Source organism: Mirounga leonina, unplaced genomic scaffold (genome assembly GCF_011800145.1).
Source record: "Mirounga leonina isolate KUSES-001 unplaced genomic scaffold, KU_Mleo_1.0 Mir_168, whole genome shotgun sequence".
NCBI lineage: Eukaryota > Metazoa > Chordata > Mammalia > Carnivora > Phocidae > Mirounga > Mirounga leonina.
The window spans coordinates 74,529,136-74,556,752 of NW_023270426.1; the positions used below are offsets into that span (position 1 = coordinate 74,529,136).

The 27,617-nt window shown below is 35.5% G+C and overlaps 1 protein-coding gene across 4 annotated transcripts in view; it reads right to left on the reverse strand.

The window, feature by feature from the left end:
- Positions 1–27,617, reverse strand: part of FBXL17 (F-box and leucine rich repeat protein 17) — a 514,999-nt gene that overhangs the window by 296,393 nt on the left and 190,989 nt on the right. For 3 of the 4 annotated variants that reach the window (XR_004681048.1, XM_035015017.1, XM_035015015.1), the window contains one exon: positions 21,763–21,893. Coding sequence is in view for 3 of the 4 variants with exons in the window: in XM_035015017.1 (XP_034870908.1) it covers positions 21,763–21,893 (131 nt within the window). In the remaining variant the exon portion in view is untranslated. The remainder of the gene's footprint in view (positions 1–21,762; positions 21,894–27,617) is intronic. The other variant, XM_035015016.1, reaches the window with a different exon arrangement.

Genomic DNA, 27,617 nt, shown 5'->3' on the forward strand with positions numbered 1-27,617 from the left:
TAGTCTTGGATCACACAAGTAACTACTTCTCATAATGTTTATCAGACACAAAACGGAGAGATGTGAACAATGCTTCTCTAAAGACTTCACTTGGGATAGAAAACTGTATTCTACCTATGTGACTCTGGACAACTTACTTAATCTCTTGTGCCCTGGTTCGCTCCCTTGAAAAATGGCAATAGTAACAGTAGGTGCCTCACAGCGTCTTTGGGAGTTCAGTATATGGAATGTAGTTAGAACAGTGACTAGCAGAGCCGATACTATATAAGTGTTAGTGGTTTCTGCCATTATTCTGTAATAATATTCAGGGAGGTCTTTAAAACCCTATGGCTATTCACTGGTCTTATTAGTCCCTCTCCTGGCCCCCGGCAGAGACCATTTCTTATTTAACTATAACTAACTAAGCACAACGCCTGGCACATAAGTGGTCCAAAAGAAAAAAAGGAATACAAATTGTATTGAATCAAACCCTAATATTACAATGTTCTCATCAGGAAAAAAGTTATCTAGGCCCATTATGATTCAGAGCATGAATTTCCTACATAATAAATCCAAATGTGACAAGCATTTCCCTCTAACATTTGATAATATCTAATTACGAGACAGTTATAATGAAAGAGCTTAAAATATTTCATTTTTGCCAGGGCCCATCATACAGTCAACCTCTATTCCTTTATACTCTTCCTTACCATTTATTCATCATGCAAAAACTAAACTCTCAATCCTTTAAATGTACTACTGTGACATCAATGACAAGGATAGCAGATAAGAAGGTTCAACTGACAATCAAACATTGGGAAATGAGCTAAGATGTCAACAATGCAGGACATTAAAACATTTTTCAAAATCTGTACTTAAGATATGGAAAACTACACATTGCTCCAAATGCAGTTAGCATTACAAGCACACTTCTGTGCAAAATAACATGTTAGAACTCTAACAAAGAGTGGATTTGTTTTATTTATAAATTTAAAATTTTCCACCTAACTGCCATTATTCACCCTGAAGTATTTCTCCCTTTGGTTTCAGAAAAATAAAATCTCAATTAGTACCCTGATATAACATGCTGGATCATCTAAAACCCGGCAATAACATTTTTCCATAGTTTCTTTCCTAACATTTTAAGCAGTACATGATAGGTAAGAATGAGCTTTCCCCTGAGCACCTAGAAATAAGATTGTCTCCTAAATTAAACTATGAAATGCATCAAAAATAGAACAAATGAGCAATGATAATAATCAAAATAGCTCCCAGGCCACACAAGAATTTGACATCACATCATCACGATGACATCAACAGAAAGAAGATACCAGTTGGAAACAGGGTAACCATCTAACTGATCATCCAACCATGACATTAAGCCAGACATAAATCAGGACTGTGTTATACCAATTGAGACAAATGGTCACCCTACATTACAAGAAGTTTTGGTGCTGTTGGAAAATAAGAACACAAAACAGGAGAGTAAACTTCGGTATTGCCCTTCCAAGTACTATAAAAGGATCCTGTTTCATGAAGATATCAAAGATTTGGTAACTCCTAATGTTTTAGCCCAAGTCTGCTCTTATGCTGTAGTTTTGTGTTGTTATATGTAACTTAAGTATGCAACTTTTCATCTACTTTATGCCTTATTTCTTCTGGTATATGGTGAATGTTTTTGATCACTGTGACGTCTCATGTTTCTTTTCAAACTCCACATTCCAGCATTCTGTATTATAAACTGTAGACAGAAATCAAATGCTCACTGGCTGATAGCAATAATAATCATTATTGAGGCACTTGGGTGGCTCAGTCATTTAGTGTCTGCCTTCAGCTCAGGTCATGGTCCCAGGATCCTGGGATCAAGTCCTGCATTGGGCTCCCTGCTCTGCAGGAAGCCTGCTTCGTCCTCTTCTACCCCCCTGCTTGTGTTCCCTCTTTCGCTGTGTCTCTCTCTGTCAAATAAATAAATAAAATCTTAAAAAATAATAATAATATTCATTATTGTGGCTGGCATGTATTGAGTTATTACCTATGTGCCAGAAGCTGTTCTGAGTACTTTACAAGTATAAGCACATTTAAATCATACAAAAACTTCATAAGTTAAGTACTACTGGTATCCCAATTTTACAGAAAAGAAAATAAGAACAAGAAGTTAAGTAGCTTGCCCAGTGACAAGCAGGTAGGAAGTAGCAGAGCCAGGTATCAATCCAGACAGTCCGGCTCCAGAGCCTGGGCTTATCACCACTAAGCTATCCTGCCTCTTGGTGGAAAATACACTCGTGCCTAAATAATTTATTACATGTTTTTTTCAGCTATTAAACCTTAAAGCCATTTTTAAATTCTCCAGAATAGTTGCAATAACATCCAGAAGTGGCACAGGTCTGCAGAAATGGGCACTCTTCTGCAGGAATCTAGACTTATGTATTGATATAATCTTCTGCAGGGAATTAAGCAAGATGTATAAGAAATTTAGATATGTATACATTTCAATGCAGAAATTCCATTTCAAGTATTTGACCCTAAGGAGACAAAAATAAAAGTATACAAAGAAACAAGCATAAGAATGGTCATTGTACAGTTATTTATAGGAATAAAAATCGGAAATAATTCGATGTCTACCAGTAAGAGACTGGTTAAATACAGTGTGCTAACACACTAATGTGGATCCATAAGAAATGGTAACATAGATTTATAGTTATTAAAACAAAAATAAATCCATAATATATTGCTGACTTTTAGTCTACAAAACAGTATGCATAATGAAATTCCAAAAGGAGGTAGGGGGAGTACACACACATATGTGCCTATCTGAAAACATGTTCATCAAAAGGTAAACAGTAGAAATGTCTGGATAGCAGGAATTTAGGTAGTCTCATTGTTTTAAAAATATTTACGAAAATCTACTTGTGTGTGTGTTATTTTGTCATTCAAAGGGGCATAAAAGAAATACAAGAGCCTACCATCCAGAGACACTCCGTCCATTCTAGGACATGAACGGAAACAAGTGTTGGTGGCAAGTAGGTGGCGAGCTAGTAAGAAAGGTGAGCAAGGAGCCGAAGCAAACTCTGAGGCAGGAGGAAGGAGCAGTCGGCTCTACCTTCCCTGCGAGCAAGCTGAGTAAACCCAGACAAGTTACAGATGATCTTTGAACCTATTTCAAGACTGCAAAATGAAGGAGTTATATAGGGGTGTTCTGAGAAGTTCTTTTCATTTCTAAGGGTTTCTGGTTAAAATTTTCAGAAAGAACAGGTAGGAAGGAACAGGTCAACTCCTCTATCCCTTGCTAGTCACACTGGATTAATTACTAGTCTACACTTTAGTCTGTTTGTACAGGACGTGAAATATCAAAGTCCAGAAAATGAGAACAACAGTGGAAACTCACAAACACAGTCGGGCAACTTGTTATTGGAAATATGACTGTTCTTCAGAGAGTGGGGACAGTACACTCTCCTAAGGAAGAGACCTCATCATCCCAATAAAAGTTCATTTCCAAACAGTTGACAGTTCATTTATAACATTTCACTTCTATACAGATTTAAAAGAAGAAAGTACATATGATCCATCTGACACTGTGGTATTTCTATGTCTACTGACAAAAACCTAAGGAATAGTCAAGTGAGACTTTGATGTTGCATTCCACTGTTATTCAAATATATCAATAATCAAATCTGGAGAGCTGCCAATAAAAAGAGAATAAACATCATTAGCATTTTAATAAACCTGCAAGCCACAGGGCTGGAAAAACTGAGCAAGACAGAGCAAAAGGAAATCAGCATGTGCAATGTCTTCCCTCCAGCGGTTTGCCCTTTGGCAGTCCACTATGTCCTCCCCGCTCCACTCCCGCAAAACACGCACTCCAGAGAGACCTCTCTGTATTTTAAAACCTCTTATAGACCTGCCCAAGCTCTAAAGTTAAAAGAATGCATTACAGTTTTTTTTTAAATCAAGAATAAATAACCTGATTTTTAAAATACTCTAAGAAACTGCTGATCTTGTAGTTATAAGAAGCATTTTGAGTGTCATGTAGTCAGACTGTGATTTTATATGTTAACTTAATGGACCCAGATGATAGATGAAGGAAAAAGTGGTAAGAAGATGGAAAAACAAAGAGAGAGAATATAGGCAAAAGACGGAGAACAAGGAGATTTGACACAGAAGGCTGAAACTACTTCCAAATCAAATCCTGTGACTCTTGGAATATATCAAACTCAGAATTACACATAAACATTCAAAGTAAATAGTCAATTTTTCTTAAATTTTAATCATTATATTCTCTCAACTGAACTAGAAATTAGAAATTAAAAGCCCTGCTTCCTAGAATATTTTGAATTTTATTTAATCTCTCATTACCCCTATCGTGCATATATGTGTAGGTGTGTGGATAATGTGAAAGTATTTTTGAATAGTGTAACTCATTAAAATACGTTTGGATAAAAACTGCAAGTGAAAAACATTTCACAAAGGTAATGTAGCTCTCTATTAAGGAATCTTATTTTATAGCAATATAAGTAGGGAACATTGTTGTTCTTGTTTAAATCTCTATTTCTAAATCTGAATGTACTTTGTGCATTTAAGCTGAAAACAGACACTTAGGAAAATATATAATAATTAGTATACTCTAGTTGTCTTATTTTCTTCAGATAATTGTAAAATTGTGAACACTTCAGTGTCACTACACAATAAGCAATTAAATAACCTTCAAGAATCTGCTCGTGACTTTACAAAGTTTGATTTAAGACGTCCGCTGTCAATTTGCAGGAAACCATGAGGATACAATGGTGATAAAGCATCAGTGATAAACGGTACCCCCCCAAGTCACCATTCTAATAATGAACAAATGACTCATACTCAAGGTGCTTTTGAAACATGATTAAGCCTCCAAACATTCCACTAAGGTAGGTTCTCATTACCCCAATCTTATAAAAAAGAGAACTTAAATAAGTTTACCAAGGTAACACGGTGAATGACTCAATGATGAAAGTTTGGAATAACAGCAAAATAAACAACACAAAGGACCCCAGACTCCTAACTCCCACTGCAAACCCTATTCATTAGTATTTCAGAGAAGTCTTTCAGAGTAATTTATTTCTAACTGACCTTCTCTGGTGGCCACTGGCAAGTGTTTGCCAAAATGTCACTGACCAAAAAACTCCTTACAATGCCATGTATTATAAAATGAATATGTCAAGAATCAGATGAAAATGTCATCGGTGACACTGACAACAATAAAAGAAAATATTCTACAGATTTAAGGAATGGAAGAAGATCCAAGTTAAAGGGGAAAAAAATCACCTGAGAAAATGTCATCAGTGACTACAGCAACAAAAAAGTAAAATAGACCACAGCTTTAAATAAAAGAAGAAGACACAAATCAAAGGGGAAAAAAAATTACCTGAGAATCCAATGCTCGCTAATGGATCAGAAAGGAGAAGAAAGACTCCTTTTATGGAGGCCTGTGGAAAAACTAGGTTTCATTTAGAGATCACCCTATTGTTTCTGGGGGAAAGAGGAATAGGGAGATGGAGGCAACATGTCTAAGCACCTGTGAGAGCTCTTCAGATCTGAATCCCAAAGTCGCTCATTTTCTCATTTGCATGTCAAAATGAATGGCATAATTTGTGACTGTCATAAAGAGTCACAGCAAATTAAATAGAAATTGAACAAAAATTTCCTCCTTGTTGCCCTTAAAATATAAAGTCAAAAGTTGTTGATTTCCCCATTCAGAAGTCTTTGGAAGTTAAGTTTCACTTGTACAAATACTTAAGGTCAAACAATCCAGTTGGATCATGTCTACCTTTTTGAAATTTATATAAATACATCACATATATGCATTATATATATTATACATATGTATGTGATTTCACTGAGAAAATTATTTTTACTAAGACATGGGATTTTTTTCTAAATCGACCTAGCTTTAAAAATTAATTAAATTAAATTAAAAAAATAAAATGGACCTAGCTTCAAATGTGATTACTGAAATCAGTTACTGTAGTTCATTACTGATGATTAGGATATATTTTTTGTATATTCTGGAATTTTCATCTGTATATGATTGGCACTTTTAACTAAAGCGTTAATAGAACCTTCAAAATAACATGTTTACACACTTTTGATTATCTGCCTGAGGATAAACTGTTTTCAAGATTAACCATAGTCCAGATTTAATCTTAGGCAGTTTGTTCTAACTAAATGCTTACAGGACACCCATCCTCCTAACAATGAAGCAAAACCAATTCTAATAGGAGTGTTAATAAAGCTGAGAGAAGTGCATGTTGGGATCTCTTGCTACCCTGAATTACTATCCTATGTTCTCTCCCATACATACCCCCCCAAGCTCATCAATGTGGTTCACCACAAATTCTAAAAACTTTATCAAATGCAATATGCACATACAGAACTTACCTAGTGGATTGAAATATAGTGTACAACTAACAGTGACAAGTTAGTAAAGATAAATGCAGCCATTCAAAGTGAACATTAGAAAAATACTGTCAATGGGGGAAAAAATCACAAGTAAAATAAATGTGCATAGAGTAAGCAACAGGAGTGTAACACAGTAAAGTTACTGGAACCTTGTCCCTTTTCTAAATAGCTACATTTTCAAAATGGGAGAGGACCATCAAGTGGCAGCAACGTCTGTGTGGATGTCTAAATGTCTGTCAGGGCCTGCTTGGTGATACTTTATGCTTCTCCTCTTCTAACAAGCTTCACTGTTATATTCTACTTGGAGATGGATGGCTGCCAAGAGCCATCACCCCCAAAAGAGCTCCTCTATAACATAATGATGTCTCCGTACTGGGAATAAACTAGTGAAAGAAGATTCTTGGAACCAAAAAGAAGATGGACATCTCTTTAAATATATAAATTACTAAACATTTCTAATTTCAGTAAGACTACAATAACCAAAATATTAACTCTATGGTTAGTAATATATATATTTTCAAAGACAGTTATCCCACAAAAGTCTATAAATCTGCAGAAAGAAATGTTACAGAACACAACTCTAGTCTTTTTTTTTTTTTTTCAAATTCATTACTCAATTTAATGAAGCCAGGACATTGTCTTGACACATTTTGTCATCCCCTTTCCGAATAAATTGCTGCCACAAGGATATCATGTTTCTCCAGGGTTTTTCCTCCCCTCCCCCTTCTTCATTCAGTTTTCTTAATCCAGGAAGGTTAACATGCTGTCAGTTAGACTAAAATTGTATCCATGTCCCTCGCACACAAACTACCACTCTCTATTAGAGAATTCAGTTAGTGCCTCTTTAACTCTTCAATTACATTTATAAAGCATCTTTAAAGGTTATGTCTCTACCCATTAAATGAACTTGATTATTTTGAATGACTTATTTTGACTTGCTCTATTTCTTGACCAACTTAAGCAATTCCTTTTTTTTTTTTTTTTACCTTGAACACAGGTTTACGGTTTGATTGCCAGGTAATCAATCAATATACATTTACTGAGCTTCTGGTTAGGAGTCCAGGACTGTGGAAAAGTCACAATTCCCAGATATAGTTTTTTTTTTTTAAGATTTTATTTATTTATTTGAGAGAGAGAATGAGATAAGAGAGAGAGAGCATGAGAAGGGGGAGGGTCAGAGGGAGAAGCAGACTCCCCGATGAGCAGGGAGCCCGATGCGGGACTCGATCCCGGGACTCCAGGATCATGACCTGAGCCGAAGGCAGTGGCTTACCCAACTGAGCCACCCAGGCACCCCCCAGATATAGTTTTAATACCTATATTGCTATCACTGTAACATTCTAAGAAACTTATAAGCCACCTGAGTGTAAATTAAAACTAAAAGACAAAAATGCAACTTCTCTCTCCTCTCCCCAAACATCAAGTGAGATTTTCTAGATATATATTCACACAAAGCAAAATATTTGTCTGTATATGTGTAATACAATAAAACATCAAAATACTAAAATACACTAGTGATTTATTGATGGAAAAGAAGAGATTAATCAAAACCAAAAATAAGAATTCAGCTTAAATTCAAGTTAAAAGGAAAAGAAATGGAGATTGTATTTCCCAAATGAAACTAATTCTCAAAATATTATAATAAATCATGGAGGAAATGCTCCCCGGCTTTATTTAACAGACAATAAAGCCCTGAGGCAGGTCCGATTAGTGTGCCGCTATGGTAAATGATAAGATGAGCAATGATAGATATGTCAGAATCAACTACTACTCTTAACCAGTTTATTGATGTATAGTTATTAAAGTGATACCTAAAATTAAAAATAAAAGTATTTCAAAAATGAAAAGACCCCCACTTCTTTTTGTGGAATTTTTTGTGGTAGGTATTAAGTACCACTGCTTACATATGACATAGAAGCTAAGTCCTTACAAGACTGATTATTAGAAGACATAAGTGCTGAAGGTAAAAATATAATGGTGATTAAGCCTCAGCCACAACACTTCCAAGGAAGGGTCTCTTCCTTTCCATTTCTCCCTAATATGACAGTTGAGTAAAAAAGAATATATTATTGAAACTATAAAACCCCTAAAACTGTTTTAATATAGCAGTTGAACAACACAGATTTGAACCGCACAGGTCCATTAATACACAGATTTTTTTTATAAATACAATACAGTACTATAAATGTATTTTCTCTTCCTTATGATTTTTTAAGTAACATTTTCTTTTCTCTAGCTTACTTTATGGTAAGAAGACAGCACATAATACACACAACATACAAAATTTGCGTTAACTGCCCATTCATATTACCTTTAAGGCTTCCAATCAATGGCAGGCTAGCAGTGGTTAGATTTGGAGAAGTCAAAAGTTACACACCAATTTTCAAATGTGCAGGGGGTTAGCGCTCCTAACCCCGCACTGTTCAAGGCTCAACTGTATACATAGAATTGAGGCCTTATATTCATGTATTTTTAAATCTGTATTCAACTATTCCCTTCAGACTCAAAGCTCTTATGAGACCAGAAGAGCTGTCTTTTTTCCCATGCATTTTTTAGACAAATACTCAAGATTAAATAGTAACACTAGAAACTGCAAATGGAGGTTATTTTATTATAATATTTATTTTATTCAATGATATTTATTTTATTATAATGCTATTTGGCTAGCACTTATATTCAACAGACTCCGTTGGTAGATTTAACTGCTTATGGCAACCGACTATATTTTTAAACTCAGAATAAGCTGTTGGAGGCAGTTTGATAGATGGGATTGAGGTCAAACAGATCTACATTCAGTCCCGACTCTGCACTTATTAGCTGTGATCGTCAACAAGATACTTTACCTCTGTGAGTATCATTTTAGTTCATCTATAAAACAGGTTATGTCAAATACCTATGTCATAGAGTTAATGTGATAATTAAATAAGATAATAAATAGAACACTCTTGGCACCTTGCCTAACAATATAAAATTCTCAACAAAGAGTAGGTACAAAGTCTCTGTAATTGATTGCCATATAACAAACCAATCAAAACTTAGTAGCTTTAGAAAAAAAACCAACCAAACAATAAACGCTCTATTTGCTCACTAATCCACGGGCCAGCAGTTTGGACTAGGCTTAGCTGAGTAGTTCTGCTGGTTTCATTCACAGGATTGCAGGAGTCCAAAGGCTTGACTAAAGTTAGGTAGTCTAAGATGACTTCACTCACACATATGACAGTTGTTCCTGGCTGTTGACCAACCCTCTATCTCCCATGTGGTCTCTCATCTTCAGAGAGACTGGCCTGGGCTTCTTTGGGTGGTGGCAGCATTCCGGAAAGGCAAGAACAGAAGTTGCAAGGGATCCTGAAGCCAAAGCTTAGGAGGCCCACAACATAACTTCCACTAGGTACTACTGGTCAGGGAGAGTCACAAAGCCAGCCTAGATGCAGGAGGATAGGGAAATTGGTGCCACCTGTTGTTGGGAGGATAGGCAATGTCACAGCACACAAAGGCATGCATACAGGGATGGGGAAAACTTGTGGCTGTAATTTGCAATGTTCTAAAGTCTGCAAAAGGGTGACAAATTTTTATAGCACCTAGGCTATCTTTCAACATTAAATAATTGCAGAATTCAAGTTCTGAAGGCCAAAAAGAAGTGCTAGTTTGAGTTTACTCCAAACTAGAGTAACATCTGTTCTGTTGCTTCAGTGACAGATTTCAAAAGACGAAGAACCCAGTCCCAGTGACTGATACCATCATGTAGGTTTCTTTGGTTGCTTTTCTGGGCTAACCTTTTCTATTGGCTTAATTCAATAAATTTATTTTCATCTGATTTAATAGTTTTACCTTCAACAAGCAGTTTTCTAATAGAAGATTCCACAACAAATAGAAATCAGGATCGAGTATGAAGTACTTCTAGAAACTATGTAGTATGTAAAAGAAAATAAAGAAAAATATATCATTGTAAAAAGTATATATACTTTTGTTCTTCTCCATGAAAACGATCACAAAGGAAAATTCAGTTTTGTGATGCTGTTAATTAGCAAGGCCCAGAGCTCTATTCATACTGAATTAAGGAGAGACTAAGAAGAAATAAATTAAAGAAAATAATTTTTATATCTTGTAAGAAACAAAAAGTAGAATGCCAAAACAAAACCTGAAATGTATCTTTACTTTATTGTGTCAAATATCATTTTAACAAATATCTTTCTCACTTTCTTATCACAGCCACAGGAAGTCACAAAATGATAATTGCTACAATTCCTTTAAGATGTGTGTCTCCAAAAGATTTATCTTGAGAGTCACAGTCCTTAATACAATAAAATCTGTTTGTTTTGGAGAATTTCACGGGGCAGGATATGCCACTAAACACACCGCACGATAAGAATTGCTCCTTATGGAAGGAGAGAGGTGAAAGAAAGAGCTTCTTGCTGTTTGACAATATGGCGAGCCGAGAAGCAGTTTGAGGAATGGCTAATTCCCCCACTGACATTTCTACATTTTCCAATGAAGAACCGATTCCTAAACTTGCCATTTTTTTTCAGCTGAGAATCTGTTATAACATTGCTTCATAGAGAAACAGTTGGAAACTCAAGGAGTTTTCAATTTTAGACAAACTGATGCTGCCAAAATTATAATACTCAATAACGGAAAACTTCAGTAACATGAAGTGTGCCTAATCCGGTTTTTAAGACATTTAAAAGTCCTGATTATTTTATGAGAAGCCACATAAGAAGCCAAATACACATTCAGCTAGAGAAGATATCGCTAGCCAGTGCCATCTTTGGGGGCGAGGTTATTTCTCCTCTGGCATCAACAAGGCAATTTAGCGTGCATATTGAAATTAGATCATTCTAATTGATACTTTCAGATTAAAGATAACCCCAGGCTATAGCTCCTGTACAGATAATCTACTTCGCAATTTATTTTTACAGGAAATCCTGTAAATATCTAAAACACTCTTATTTCGCTTTAATTATTTCAAAGCCCTACACGAGTGATAGATATACTCTACAAGTTCGTATGGAATAGTTATCACTTTTGAAAAATAGTGACTATTCTAACGTTCTTTAATTATACTGCTTACTAATCTTAATTGCCACAATTTCAAAAGACAGTTCCAAAGTGCATCTTGAACAAACAGAAAAGCAATTAGCCTAAATTAATTGCTTTGCTGATGTGATTTGCAGTAGGTATGCTTGGTGGTTTTGAAACTCCTGCCAGTGCTTTCACAACTTGATGTTCTGATGATTTTTTAGCCTATTTTTGCACCAGAGCAATTAACCAGATAATTGTTGTAATGTGAACCTGGCCTTAATCAGTATGTTTAGGTTCACAGTAGCAATTAACCAAATATTAAACATACTTTAAAGAGCAGCACTTAAAAGTGCTACAAGAAGAGTTAAGGAAAAACTTGCAATTTTTTTCTCAGCCGTACTTTTCTCACCAAGAAGCAGAAAAAAGCTGTAACAGTCTCCTCTGCCTCTTTTCAATTAACACAAAGTATCATTACATATGAAAGGCAAGTGAAGTTGCTGGTTCTTCATTTAGAAGTATTCCAAAAACCCTATTAAAAGGGCAAACCCAGTGATTCAAAATTAAAATCCTATTTATTGTTCAAAAAGGGAGGCTATGGCTTTCAGATAACTAGCATGCAATACATAAAGCAAGCTCTATCTGAAGCCAGACAATGACATTAAATCCTCACCTTATTACATATCAACTTTATTCAGAAATAAATAAATCTGGAAGAAAGAGGGCACTTGAACCAATTGCCTGGATTTCAGCCAGAGTTTAAGCCAAATTTAAAAGCAGATTTATACATCCTACAAAAGCAGCATTTATAATTCTCTCACCACGCAGGTATTAAATTACTTCTCTGAGCTGGGCCCTATGCGAGGTGCCAGGGGCTGAGATGGGGGCAGGGGCCCAAGACGAAGACACAGGCCCTCCTTACCAGGAGAGAAACTCCTACACAAAACATTATGCAGCCACAAAATGATAGATGCCACCTGCAGAGTGACTGCCGCAGATTCAGCCAGACAGTAACATGACGCAGACCTCGTTACAACCACCACTATTATTTCATCTTTTCTTTAAAGAAACTCCCATTCATTTTAAGGGAAACTGTCAGTAGTGCAACTATAACTGTTAATGAAACAAGTTTGCTCTTCTGACTTCAGTAAGTGAGGAGTTATCTTATACTACCTTCAATGAAATATTTTATCAGCTGGGGAATAATAGACGTAAAGCCCTTCCATTTTCATGAGGCAAAGGGCTCAAGCAGAAAGTACTCTGTCATTCTTCTTGTCTTCACATCTTCATGTCTTCTTTCTTAATTTCTCAAAGGACTGTCACACAGAAAATAGCCCAGGCACATATGTGTCAGCTCTGCCATTTTTAATTATTACCAATCAAATTCCAGCAATTTATCCTCTGGTTAAACATGTGTGTACCTATCTTCTAAAATATTTCTTTATGCCACAGTTTATAAAATATTTTAGGCTGAAGCAAATCCCTTGCACTAAATTAATAACTAATCACAAGACATATTTATCATCTCAAGCGTGTTACAGGAAAATTGTCAGATTTAATCACCTTTCTCATATTTTCACTATTTACTCGGCTTCATTTATCATACGTTCAAAAATTTTGACAACAGCGAGTTATTTTAATTACCATTTCTGGTTGTGGATTAAGAATAAGACAACTCCCGGGGGAACTGGAGAAGCGAGGGATGGTCCTAAATTCGTCCAAGCAATCAATAAGCTATTATCATTTTCATCAATAAATGAAGATTTTTCTTCACTGTTGGCAATTTTAAAACAGGTTTGAGGTTAGGAAGCCTCCAAATCCATGAGGATACAGCACTGCATTCATCATCACATAAAACATGTCCCATTCTTCCCATAATCTGATCATGAATTCTGATTTCATACCATGTAAGACACACGTTTTTTAATCTCCCAAATGAAATGATTAATATATGTTTACTCACATTTATATTGCCTGAAAAACACAAAAACACAAAGCAATAGCAGCATTTAGAGTAGCACATCCAGAAAAGTTAACAATATAATTCTATAGGAGCTCTGTTAATTATTATTTGTAGAAATGTTTATTTACGTATTATTGCTCAATAGGAACCAAAGACAAAGCAGAAATTTAAAATTACCATTATATGTCGGAACTACCATAAAAATTCACATTACTCTTTAAGACAAAATAATGTGAACATGGAGAACCAAAAAGACAAATTAATCCACATCAAATCCAGCTTCCGACCTTTCTCCAGAATTGGAGTTAAAAATCAAAGCAAGCTGAGACATATACATCTCATATAGATTTTTCCTTTCAAGGGATTTTATTAGATTAAATACTCCAGAATATATATCAATTAATAGTTCCTTAAAAACGACAATTACTAGAAGTACCGAAAGAACCAATATTCAGTATTACTGTGTACCAAACAATGAAAAAGTTCCTTGAATTTGAATGCACTAAAAATTTCATCTGAGGATAGATGCAAAAATCATTTTATATCATCAGCTACTTAAAAAATCACATATACTAGGGGAAACGGTACAAATTAGTTATGGCAATCATATCTTACCAAAGGTACTGAAACCTTCAGTATAGTCAACTTCTTTTTAGCTCAGTGACAACTTGCTCAAAGTATATATACCCGGTATTCTCCTTTACTCTGCAATGATTAAGTATTTGCTACAACTGACATGGAGCATTTATAGATAATAAAATATGTGCAAAAATAAATCTGCGTCAGAAAGACAAATATCATATAATTTCACTCATATGTGGAATGTAAGAAACAAAAATGATGAACATAGGGGAAGGGAAGGAAAAATAAAATAAGATGAAAACAGAGAGAGGCAAACCATAACAGAGTCTTAACTAGAGGGAACAAACTGGGGGTTGCTGGAGGGGAGGTGGATGGGGGGATGGGATAATTGGGTGATGGGCATTAAGGAGGGTACTTGTAATGAGCACTGGGTGTTATATGCAACTGATGAAACACTAAATTCTACCCCGGAAGCTAATAATACACTATATATTAACTAACTTGAATTTAAATTTAAAATAATAATTAAGGGGTGCCTGGGTGGCTCAGTCGTTAAGTGTCTGCCTTCGGCTCAGGTCATGATCCCAGGGTCCTGGGATCGAGCCCTGCATCGGGCTCCCTGCTCCGCGGGAAGCCTGCTTCTCCCTCTCCCACTCCCTCTGCTTGTGTTCCCTCTTTCGCTGTGTCTCTCTCTGTCAAATAAATAAAATCTTTAAAAAAATAAAATAAAATAAAATAAAAATTAAAAAATAAATGTGTGTCATCATACGCTTAAATGAATGCCTATTCAAAGATCATTTGTGAAATTCTTTTTGATACCAACTATGAACCAGGCATGGTACAAGACACAAAAATGGGCAAGACTTTCTACTTTTCCTCAAGGAACTTAGTAAGAAATGAAGAGTATTTACAAATGGGGTTGTTGGGGAAAAACTGCTTTTCATTACAAAATTAGCTATTTTGAAAATCTACAATTCTATGTAAGATATCCAAAACTTGTCACCTATCAGATACCCCATTGGAAAAAGAGAAGGTAACATTCTAATGATGTTTAGGATGATCAAACATAGTCTGATGCCTGAGGTAGGATGACCATGTAATTTATCACCCAAACCAGGACACTTTGGAACACAGAAGAGAACAGCACAGCACAGATACTAAACCTGACAGAATTTCAAAATAACAAGAATGGACCAGAAATGACATAAGCAAATCCAGATATTAGGGTCATTCCAGGTCTGAGGCAGAATAAGGTACTGAGAGAAGATGAGCCCTTCGTGGTTAGAGCTCAGACTTTGAAGACATATTAAAATAGGTTCCAGTCTTGATTCCACCAGTAACTACTTATAAGCTACCTGGACCTTAATTCTTTCATTTGAAAATGGGGTTAACTTTTTCCTCAAGGTTGTTGTAAAGACTAAATGAAATAATGTGTGTAAACACTTAGCACAATGTCTGGCACAAATTATAATAAATGATATAGCTATTATTAGCTATTGTTATGATCCTTAGTCCAAAAAACAAAAGAGAGAAAATATTATACTCTCTGACCTCTCTAGTATTACAAGAACCAATTAGGGATTGGTTGGTTGGTTGGTTGGTTGGTTTAGTGGGCTCTATGCCCAACAGGGTGCTTGAACGTACAACCCCAAGATTGAGAGTCGCATGGTCTAATGACTGAGCCAGCCAGATGCCCCTAGCACCAATCATAGTTTAAAAGAGAGGGTCCTTCTGTAGAAAGACACAGAAGACATATTTTTACAGATGGTTTGAGAACCTGAATAGTAGTTACCCTAATACCATACTATTCTTCCAGGGATGGTCTTACAAATAATTGTAAATAAAAAGAGTGTCAAAAAATATGCCAAGCTTAAATAAGTGTCACTAGCACAGAAAGACTCCACCGTGTCTCTACAACTCCCTCAGAACTCAATAAAACCTTTCTTACTCTTTTTGCAAAGATATGAATAAATATCAGAGAAAGTATAAGATTATGCAGTAGATTACAAGAATAAGCTAGAACTCAGTTTTACAAAAGCTCCCGCTGACCAGCCCAGCCACATTATTAGGTACCAAAAGCATGCAGACAGACTTCTCCCCATTCTACACAGGCAGGACAGTGCTGCTATAAACACCACCTCGGAGCTGCTTCCAAAGCCAGTGTGATTTTTGCCGCCTCTTGATGTCCAAGTTTTCAGACTTTTACTAGAGAAAAGTGTTCAAACTCCACCCTCAATACTCCAAGGTGAAAAGTATTCCTCTCCTCCAGACCACTTAACTTTAATAGAAAACAAAATATTCTCAAACTCAAATTCAACTATGCCTGCTGGATTTAAGGGATAGGTCTGTCCCCCTTGGGCAATCTTTAAACCTCAGTCTCTAGGAGAATTAAGTAATATTAGGGGATTGAAATGAAATAAAATTCTAAGTCCACTGTGACATGACATTCACAGGAAGACGGTAGATTATCCGCCCAGTCCTCGAACACTTATAAATACAATATATAGCATATGTTCACAAAACAATTCTTGGAAATAAAACACAATGGGCACTCGGCAAATAGTTTATATCACCAACACCTGCTCAAATCCTCTCTGAACTTTATTTCTAAATGTCACCGTTTTTTATTGAATCAACGGAAATTTGAAAGAAGAAACAGAATAAACATCCAGAGAAGATCAAGGGAGTTAGAAAAATCTTTATAGAAAGCCTCATTGAGTTTTCCATGAGCCAGGGCACTGTCAGTCTCCCTGAAAGGGGTGGTGGAGTAATCTGTCATTCTACTACTTCAACCCAAGTACCCCTAAAAGACTAGAAAGGGTTATACACAGAAGAAGAAAAGAGAAAGAACAGTGTTAAGATTTTTCTTAATGCTATCAACAAAGAAATCATGAGTCAAATACTGCACACTGGAAATCAATTCATTTTAAAATAAATAATTTTAGGGGCACCTGGGTGGCTCGTTAAGTGTCTGCCTTCTGCTCAGGTCATGATCCCAGGGTCCTGGGATCGAGCCCCACATCTATCTCCCTGCTCAGTGGGAAGCCTGCTTCTCCCTCCCCCACTCCCCCTGCTTGTGTTCCCTCTCTCGCCGTGTCTCTCTCTCTGTCAAATAAATAAATAAATAACTTTAAATAAATAAATAAATAATTTTAAATCACAGCCTTGAAGTCGGAGGGAAGTTTATAAACCAGCAGCTCTCTTTGTAATTCAGGAGACTTTTGGATAACACTCTTGTTTGAACACTAAGTGGAGGTGTCCATTTTGGATGGCAGTGGATGAAAATAAAGTTTTTAACTCATTTTAAGCTGAATTTCATTTCTTGTTGTAACTTCCACCCATTGGCCAAAGTTCTGATGTCTAAAATAATGAAGAACTAATGTAGGTAGACCAATTAACTATTATTTGTTAATATATTTTATTGGACTCCATTTAAAGAGAACTCTTTGGTTTGAAATAAGAAATATCTAAAAAAAAACAAAACAAAACTCTACAATCTTGATTTTGGTAAAGGAGAATTCAGTCTGTAGACTGGGAATAGACAGATAATACAAAAGAATGTATCATGCCCGGTAGCAATGGTGAAGGACTGGAGAATGGCCAGAGAGAACAGCCTATTCCTCATCCTGGAAAGAATGTGAGTCCAGTGTTGCTAGATGTGCAACTTCTCCAAGAGGGAGCCCAACTTCGGAATTTTATGCAAACTATTCCAATTTTTAAAGTGTTCACAACTATTTCAACTTTTAAATATTCCATAGGCCAAACAAAATAGCTTCATGGACAGGACTCCGCCGTAGCCCACACGTTTGCAACTTCAACTGGTCTTATCAAAAAGCTTTATTTTAAGAGAAAATACCCATAGTTATTATTCCAAACACCAGTACATATAAAGTGAAATGGCAACATATTATAAATGCTATTTTATATTTGAAAGAAACTGGTCACAATAGTTTAAGATTTATAATTTTCCGAATTTTAGAATGTCCACTGATGTAATAGCTCTCTTGACATACATATAAAATTCACACAACAAAATTAACTCTTTAAAGAAAGTGTCCTTAGTTATTGATGTTCAACAAGTTTAATACATTCAATTTTTTTTTTTTTACTGCAAATTCAAAGAATAAATCGCTAGCTAGGCAAGTTCGACTAGTTGGCAACATAACCTATTTTAACAACCAGCCTGGTATTTGTTATGTTTTGTAACATTAGCTGATGGATGCTAGAGAAATTTTCATTTCTCTTAAATTGTTATCCTGATTCATTAGCAAGCATGGTCAACAGTTAATGAATGGATCATATATTTGATAATGGGTATATAGATCATGTGATTCAACTTTTCTCAGGACTAATGTTAAAAACTGAAAATGGGGAGATTAATTCCTTCTTTGATCGCCAATTAAAAATTTTTAAATAGCTTTTGTAAAGATCTATTAGATTTCATTTAATTCTTCTTGGCAAAAAAGAACAAAAGAGCCATTACACGTCTATCACTAAAGATGTTCAGAACCATTCAGTTTTTCACATTATCAGCTTGTTACATCCAAAGCAGGCTAACTCTGTGCCAAACATACAAAAACGATGAATACCAAATTGGATGTGAAATAACAAAAGATTTATATCAAAGACAAATAAACATTTCAATAAACTTAGAGTCAGAGACAGTAGAGAAGATGTAACAACCAGATGTTTAATTTAAGTCACTGATAAAAATAGTCAGTGTCCTCTTTTCATAAACCACTTGGATTTTATTTGTATTCAAAAGCAATGGTAAATGTCAAATGACTACTAGACCATCCTTCTGAATACAAGAAAATATCATGCTGTTTAACTCTCTAAACACAAAACGTGCTTTTAGAAAAACAAAGATAAAGAACAGCGTGTCTTAGACACATCACTTCAAGAACCACAAAATGCTAAAAGATACCAAGAGTGTAATACTAAAGACCTTCAATTACTACATATTTTAAAATTTTGAACTTCAAAAGAAAGTTTACAGATAAGAACTTTTAAAGTCCAAGATAAGTCTTATATCTAAAGATCTGACTATCAAAGTTTATCTTTGTGCAAGGAATCCTTTCTCAAAGCCAGCAGCATTAAACATTGATCCCTTTCATATGTGCAATATATAAAATAACATCTAAAGTTCCTCTTACACTTTTATTATGAAAGAGAAAATGACATTACTTTTAAAAACTAAGAATTTTACATAGAAATGTTAGTTATGTGAATCCCAACTATGAAATCGAAAAGTGACCCATCAACCACCATTTGCTTTTTCTCGTTTGTCTTCCCCCAGTTTTTCAGGCAGCAATGATGGAAAAACACATCTGTTGGCAAAGCCAAAGAAAAGTCGTACAAATGGTCTGCATTTAATAGGAATAGTATGACCTTCCACTAAACAAAAGATGTTGAAAGGATTAAAAGAGAACACATGTAAAGTGCCTATCAATTACCTGGGCAATAAAGGTTACTTTCCTCCTCCTCTATCCTTCCAAGGCTCACTATTCTCTCACTCATTAAGTCTTATGTCACCTCAAGAGAGCACCTTTGAGAACAGGAGGGACTCAGTGTCCAAGAGTCTGAGACATAGTTCCACTTATTTAGTAGAGGGTTAATAAATGCTTCCTGATTTACTAGAGGATAAGAATAACGAACAAATGTAAAACACGCTAATTGATAGGCTAAATGCATTAGTGCATTCCAGTGCCCTCTATATGAAAGGTGACTAACCCATCTCAGCTAAGTGCTGAAATTATAATTAAGTCTGATGGGAAGTCCTAGATTTATACCAATATAATTACAAATATTACTTAGCTTAGTGATAGAGTATGGCAAGAACAATGAGATGAGTAATTTAGATGATACTGCAAAGTGGGTTTTAATGTTTGAAACTTCTATTACAGTACACAGGATAAGTGCAAGGAGTGTAATTAAAACCTAAAAGAGTCTGATTTTTAAAACTCTACCGCTCAGCCTCATTAAAATGCATGTTTTCTCAATTAATCCAAACTTTTACATTAAAAACATAAAAACACACTTTCATTCCTCGCAAATAAATCTCTACAGTACATATATTTAGGATCAAATACCAAATAACCATCAGAGTTAAGTAGGAAAGAATTATCGAAATAGCAAGAGCTTTGAATACATGGCGCCTAACAAAGGGAAGGAAAGACAAAGTGAGGGCTGCCCACTTTCTCATTTGTAAATACTTACGACTAAATAAGCATTTGAAGAGCTAGAAGATTAGAAATCTCTAAATATCTCTATTTAAATGATATAAACCTAAGCAAAATGTTTACTTCTTAGAAGAAAACCCTTCTAATCATATATGGACCACTTCTTATTTACCCCTGTATTCTCTAATTACTGATTCTTCTACATATGTCAAGTACACAGAAAACTGTTGTGGAATAAAAGGCAATCATTTTCTTACTCATTTTGTTGGAGAAACAGTTTTTTCCTTTTGATACATTACTAAGCGGTTTATCTCAATATTAAAGTAATGCAAAACACCATAGGATAATGTTTCCTTATGCACTTTATCTCATTAGATGTTACAAAAGACGCTTAAAAGATTATTTTAAGTTGTCATCTAATCGAATGTAGAAGAATATTGACTACAGAGAAAAATTTTATTTTTTTAATTCTTATCAATTCTCTGTAGATTTTGTCGATGTACTTTGTATGACTATTACTCAAAGCCAATAAACACCTTTTATAAATGATGACCATATGACTAGATTAGAAAGTTTTTCAAGGAAATTTTACTAAGAAAGAGCCAAGTCAAAGGCTATCATATAATCATAAGAGTCACGTGGGTCAAGTTAAGAAAGTGTCACTAGAACTTTAACATAATTGGAGAAAATGGAGTCCATATAGCTTTCATCTTAAGTACAAAAGGAAATTAAAAGAGGAAAGAGAAAGTATTTTGAATTTAAAGCATTATCTGACACAAACTTAATAAATCATTGCTCCTATTTATGAAAAAGTCTTTAAATCTAAATAGGTTCTAATTTTAGCCGAAATATTACTTTCTATTTCGAAAGCAAAATATTTTGGGGGGCTTATCTTCAAAAAGAAAACACTTACCCCTAAAAGTCACTGTGCAAGCATCTTGTCTCATGCCTGTATTTCAGAACCCACCTCAGTTAATCGACAGTAATGAAAATAGTGCTACTCTGTGCTTGTTTTCGTTATAAAGAAGTCTACTCTCAAGGGTTCTTTCATCTTTTTTCTTTCATGCAATATTTCAAAGAAAAATGGGTTCATCACTGTTTATAAGAAGAAAACTATCCATTTTACACATTTTTACACTATATGTTAAACTGTCTATCATATGACTTCCATTTCCAAAACAAACTATATTGATACAAAGAACAAAATATCATCCTTTAGAAAGGATCTTGATGCGTCTCATGTTTGAAATGGTTTCTTAGAATCATTTTCTTTGACAAGTGAACAGCAAATCAACCACAAAGTTGCAAAAATATTAAAGTAACAAATAAGCAATATACCTGGGTGGGTGACAAAGAAAAATTCGACAGACTGCTGTTGTTATCATTGCATTTGAATCAAAGTGCATATAACCTTGTCAGAAATATGAGCAATGGATGGATGAAAAGTATACAGCTAGATGGCTTTCAAATCTTAAACATACCTATTTTAAAAGGCATGGCTACATTAAATTTTCTAAAATTGACATGCCTTGTCATAATGATAATTAGTATTGGTCAATGGAACATATGTTTCCCTCTGGAAAAGTGTTTTTAAGATGTTACAATGGTTACCTGTCATTTATGATCCAGTTCAGACAGAGATTGAGAGAGCTAAGATTTTTGCACCTTTTGACAATTTCCATCACGGTTTCATTATCCAGTTCAGTGATATGACGTAGGTCCAAGCTGGAAAGATTTCGTAGCTAATAAGATAAATAAAATGAAAGATGAGAAAGGTAAATGTTATATTCATTCTCAAAAATTATATAGTTTATTACAAGGTAGAGTATCACCATGCAATATTCAAAATAGATAATATCTAATTAAATTACACTCATTCATATAATATTTTACATACTAAATTAGAAATGAATGCAGACATCTATGGTAAATATATGAATGGCAATAAACATTAAAATCAAACAGATTTTATTAATGTTTCATGAAAATCAAAAGTTAGCGACCTAATAGGTGGGGGGGGGGCTGTTAAATATATTACATTAAGTACCTACAGTTTGATAAGATTATTCTAACATTGTTCAATTTCGGATATTTATCTTCATGATTATAATGCCACTTTCATATAGGTTTTCTCACTTTTTAAAAGATGAGATATGAGTAAATGGTTAATTCAGGGATACCCTGATGATATTTTATCAATGTACTCCAAATTGAACTATTATGGGTGGTGTGTTTCACCATGTGGAAAGCAATATAAAATGTTGTTTAAGAAGTAAAGATTTTCACCCACAACTATATGGTCAACTAATCTTCGACAAAGCAGGAATGAATAGCCAATGGGAAAAAAAAAAAAAACAGTCTCTTCAACAAATGGTGGTGGGAAAACTGGACAGATACATGCAGAAGAACGGAAACTGGACCACTTTCTTACACCATACACAAAAATAAACTCAAAATGAATGAAAGACCTAAATGTGAGACAGGAAACCATCAATACCCTACAGAAGAACATAGGTAGCGACCTCTTTGACCTCAGCTGTAGCAACTTCTTACTAGACATGTTGCTGGAAGTGAGTGAAACAAAAGCAAAAATGAACTATTGGGACTTCATCAAGATAAAAAGCTTCTGCACACTGAAGGAAACAATCAACAAAACTAAAAGGCAATCTATGGAAAGGGAGAAGGTATTTGCAAATGACATGGCTGATAAAGGGTTAGTAACCAAAATCTACAGAGAACTTATCAAACTCGACATCCAAAAAACAAATAATCCACTTAAGAAATGGGCAGAAGACATGAATAGACATTTTTCCAAAGAAGACATCCAGATGGCTAACAGACACATGAAAAGATGCTCAACATTACCCATCATCAGGGAAATACAAAAATCAAAACCATGATACCACTGCACACCTGTCAGAATGGCTAAAATTAAAAACACAAGAAACAACAGGTGTTAGCGAAGATGTGGAGAAAGGGGAACCCTCTTACACTGTTGGTGGGAATGCAAACTGGTGCAGCCACTCTGGAAAACATTCCTCAAAAAGTTAAAAATAGAACTGACCTATGACCCAGCAATTGCACTACTAGGCATTTACCCAAAGGTTACAAAAATACTGATTCAAAGGGGTACATGCACCCCAATGTTGACAGCAGCATTATCAAAAATAGCCAAATTATGGAAAGAGCCCAAATGTCCATCAACTGATGAATGGATAAAGAAGAGGTGTCATATATACACAATGGGATATTACTCATCCATCAAAAAGAATGAAATCTTGCAATGACATGGATGGAGCTAGAGTAGATTATGCTAAGTGAGATAAATGAATCAGAGAAAGACAAATACCATATGACTTCACTCATACATAGAATTTAAGAAACAAAACAGATGAACATAAAGGAAGGAGGAAAAAAGGAGAGGGAGGCAACCTTAAGAGACTCGTAACTATAGAGAACAAACTGAGGGTTTCTAGAGGGGAGGTGGCAGGGGGACAGGCTAAATGGGTGATGGGGATTCAGGAGGGCACTTGTTATGAGCACTGGGTGTTATATATAAGTGATGAATCACTAAATTCTACTCCTGAAACCAATATTACACTATATGTTAACTAACTAGAGTTTAAATAAAAATTTGAAGAAAAAAAAAAAAGATTTTCTCCAGGTTTCACCTTCCCCATTTCTCTATTTTCTCTCCTTTCCTGAAGCTTCCTGTCTTCCCCTGATGTTTAGTCTCCAAAGAAAATTACTAATACTATTTACACAAAGATAGAAATTATCTTCTTCAAATAAGCTACAAATCAAATAAGCTATTTTTGCTTAATAACATGCAAAGAATTAATCTGGAGGCAAGTGGCAAACCAAGTAACACCCTTTCCAAATATGTCTATGCCCTAATAGGTTACTTATATGCAAAACAAACTTCACAGATGTAAAAAGTTATGGATTCCTGGGACGCCTGGGTGGCTCAGTCAGTTAAGCGCCTGCCTTCGGCTCAGGTAATGATCCCAGGGTCCTAGGATCGGGTCCTGAATTGGACTCCTTGCTCAGCAGGGAGTCTGCATTTCCCTCTGCCTGCCTCTCTATCTCTCTCTCTCTCTCTGACAAATAAATAAATAAAATATTAGAAAAAAAATAAAATAAAGTTATGGATTCTGAGATTGAGAGATTATCCTGGATTAACAGGGTAGTCCTAATCTAATTACCGGGCTTTATGTGCAGACAACCTTTCGCAGCTAACATCAGAGGGATGTAATGGAAGAAGATGCAAGAGACATGTGAATTGTGAAAGGGATTCAACCTGCCTCGATTGGCTTTGAGTATGGAGAAAGAGAGCAAGGAGCTAAGGAATGTCGGCATCCTCTAAAAACGGTAACAGCCCTGAGCTGAAAGCCAGTAAAAAAATAGGGACTTCAGGGCGCCTGGATGGCTCAGTCGTTAAGCGTCTGCCTTCGTTAAGGGTCCTCGGATGGAGTCCCACGTCAGGCTCCCTGCTCAGTAAAGAGCCTCCTTCTCCCTTCTCCCTCTGCCTGCCGCTCCCCCTGCTTGTGCTCTCTCTCTCTCTCTCTCTGCCAAATAAATAAATCTTAAAAAAAAAAAAAAATAGGGGCTTCAGATGTACAACCTTAAAGAACTGAATTCCATCAAAAACCTGAAGAAGCAAGAAAACAGACTATCCCCTCTTACCCAGGACTGGCGAGTCTTTTCTACGCCACCCTCAAATCCTTCTGTAGAGGGAGCAGGTTAGTCCTGCAGGAAGCTGCCCTGCAGCTGTAATCCTACCCAAAGGCCTCAGAGAAGTGAGACAGCCAAGTTCCACCCGAGAGTCAGTTGAGCTTCAACCCCAAGATAAGACAAGACACTGGAATCTCCACTGCCGCTGGGTCAGAGAGAAAGAAATACTCTAAAACAGCACTGTCCCAGAGAACTTTCTGATGATGCTAATGTTCTATACCTCTGCTGTCCAGTATGATAACCACTAGTCATATGCAGCTACTGAGCACTTAAGATGAGACCAGTGTGAGGGAGGACCTGAATTTTTATCTTATTTCATTTTGTTTAGTTTACATTTACTTTCAAGTTTTTTGATTACTGATTCAATCTCATTACTAGTAATCAGTCTGTTCAACTTTTCTAGTTCTTCCTGATTCAGTTTTAGATTGTATGTCTCTAGAAATTTATCCATGTCTTCTAGGTTGTTTCATCTGTTGGCATATAATTTTTCATGATATTCTCTTAGAATCTTTTGTTTTTCTGTAGTGTCAGTTGTGATTTTTCCTCCTTCGTTTCTGATTTTGAGTCCTCTCTTTTTTTCTTGATGAGTCTGACTAAAGGTTTGTCGATTTTGTTTATCTTTTCAATGAACCAGATGTTGGTTTCATTGATATTTTCTTCTGGTTTTTTTGTTTGTTTGTTCTCTATTTCATTTATCTCTGCTCTAATCTTTATTAGTTCCCTCTTTCTACTAGCTTTGAACTTTGTTCTTTTTCTAGCTCTTTTAGGTGTCAACATCCAAAAGTCTTTATTACTGTTGGAGATATACTTATCTGGAAACACAAAAAGAACCAAATAGCCTCTCTGAGTGGCAGGTGCTGGATGGCTTGCTGGGCTTATGTCCTCACAGCCCTACTCATATCTGTACAGCCCTACTCATATCCATACCATACAAAATCAGAAATATATAAAATGGACCTTAGAGATGCTGGAAAATACTCTGAAACATGACTATTAAGCCTATGAATGTTAAGGATGAATTTTGCTATGTGTAACCATATGCATATGTGAACTATCAAATATAGCCATATATAATACATACATAGCATCACTTTATTTTCCAATTATTCTTTATTATAGTCACTAGGAGGACACAAAATCATAAAAATTTTACCCAGCCACATAAATATTTCCTACACATGTATATTTTGGGGGCTAGCACAGCTTCTGACACAAAGTTTTATGTGAATTCTTACACAGCTCTTAGCTTCCTTCACTGTAAATTATCTTTATCACAACACTGTGAATGTACTTAATACCACTGAACTGTACACTTAAAAATGTTTAAAACGTAAACTCTAGGTTATGTACATTTGACCACGATAAAAAAAAAAAAAAAATCACTTCATCAACCAGGACATAGAAGGAGGCTGTAATAAATCTCTGTAGAGAGGAAAATTTAAAATTGTTTATGCCATTTCAGTCCCCTCACATTAGGAAAGATAACTGAGGACCAAACAGTTTTGAATAACTTATCAGAGTACAGATAATGGGGAGAGAGATGTTGGTAAATCTAAATTATCTTACAGATGTGGGGAAATCCAAAGATATCTGCTACAACTCATGGAAAAGCAAAAAGTAACAATTCCCAAAACTATCTATATGTAATAAAAACTCTAATTCTAGTTGATTGACTCTTTAACTTTTAGAAATCCTGCATCCAGCCCCATTCTTCAATGCAAGGTGGGTCAAAAAATGACACTGGCCCACTTTTGGCTGATAGTGCCCTGTTTACTATCCATAAATGGAACATTTCTCACCCTTCCAATGGAGCACAAACTCATACATGAGGAAACAGATTTACTTCGGCTCTCACAGGTAGCATTCTGACATCTTGAGAGTGTTTTACTCTCGGATTCAATTAAAGCTCATTTTATGATCAGGTGACAGTCACTGACTATGCTCATGTGGCCTTCCCTATGACTACTCTGGCCAGTTCAACATGAAATCTGACAGTATCCAAAGGCAGTTCCAGGAGGCAAGTTCCTGGAAACCAGCATTATTACAAGGACACGTACTGAGCTCCTCTATGGGACACAGCATTTTTATTGAAAACTCTACAAACAGCTCTGTCAAATCCATCACACTTCTTCCCTTGCTATAGGCATGTCATAAAAGCGCCCTCCAGGGTTTCATATAAAGCTCCCTAAACTAATCCTTCATAGTGTGAAACAAACAATTACATTTAGGAAACTGACATTTTAATTAAACTTACTTTCCTTATAAATTCATTGGTAGTCTTGGGTTATACAAATCACAGAGGATCTGAATAAACAAAGACTTACAATCAAGATTTCCTAAATGCTTCACTCTAATTTTTAAACATTTAGTAAGGTATTTTAAAAGAAACTCAAGTCAGAATGTAGACTGCAGGTAATCAACTTTCAGGTTAATTCTTCTTTTATTGAGAAAAAATATTATTTATAACTAATTCAGGTTAAAGACTAAAATTAGTCAATGATTGGTACAGCCATGTATGTACTTAAGTATAAAATGAGACACTAAAATGTTACCTAGGAAACAGAGTCTTGAAGGATTATAAAAAGACCTCAAATGGCTTCCAAGTTCTCTTAAGACCCTGGAAAAGTAAAAAATTAAACAAAATCCTCAATTGTGCAGATTGACTATGGTGGATGAACCAAGGTAAGAGGCCTCACAGGACCACCATTTCGGGCTAACAAGGACAACTTACT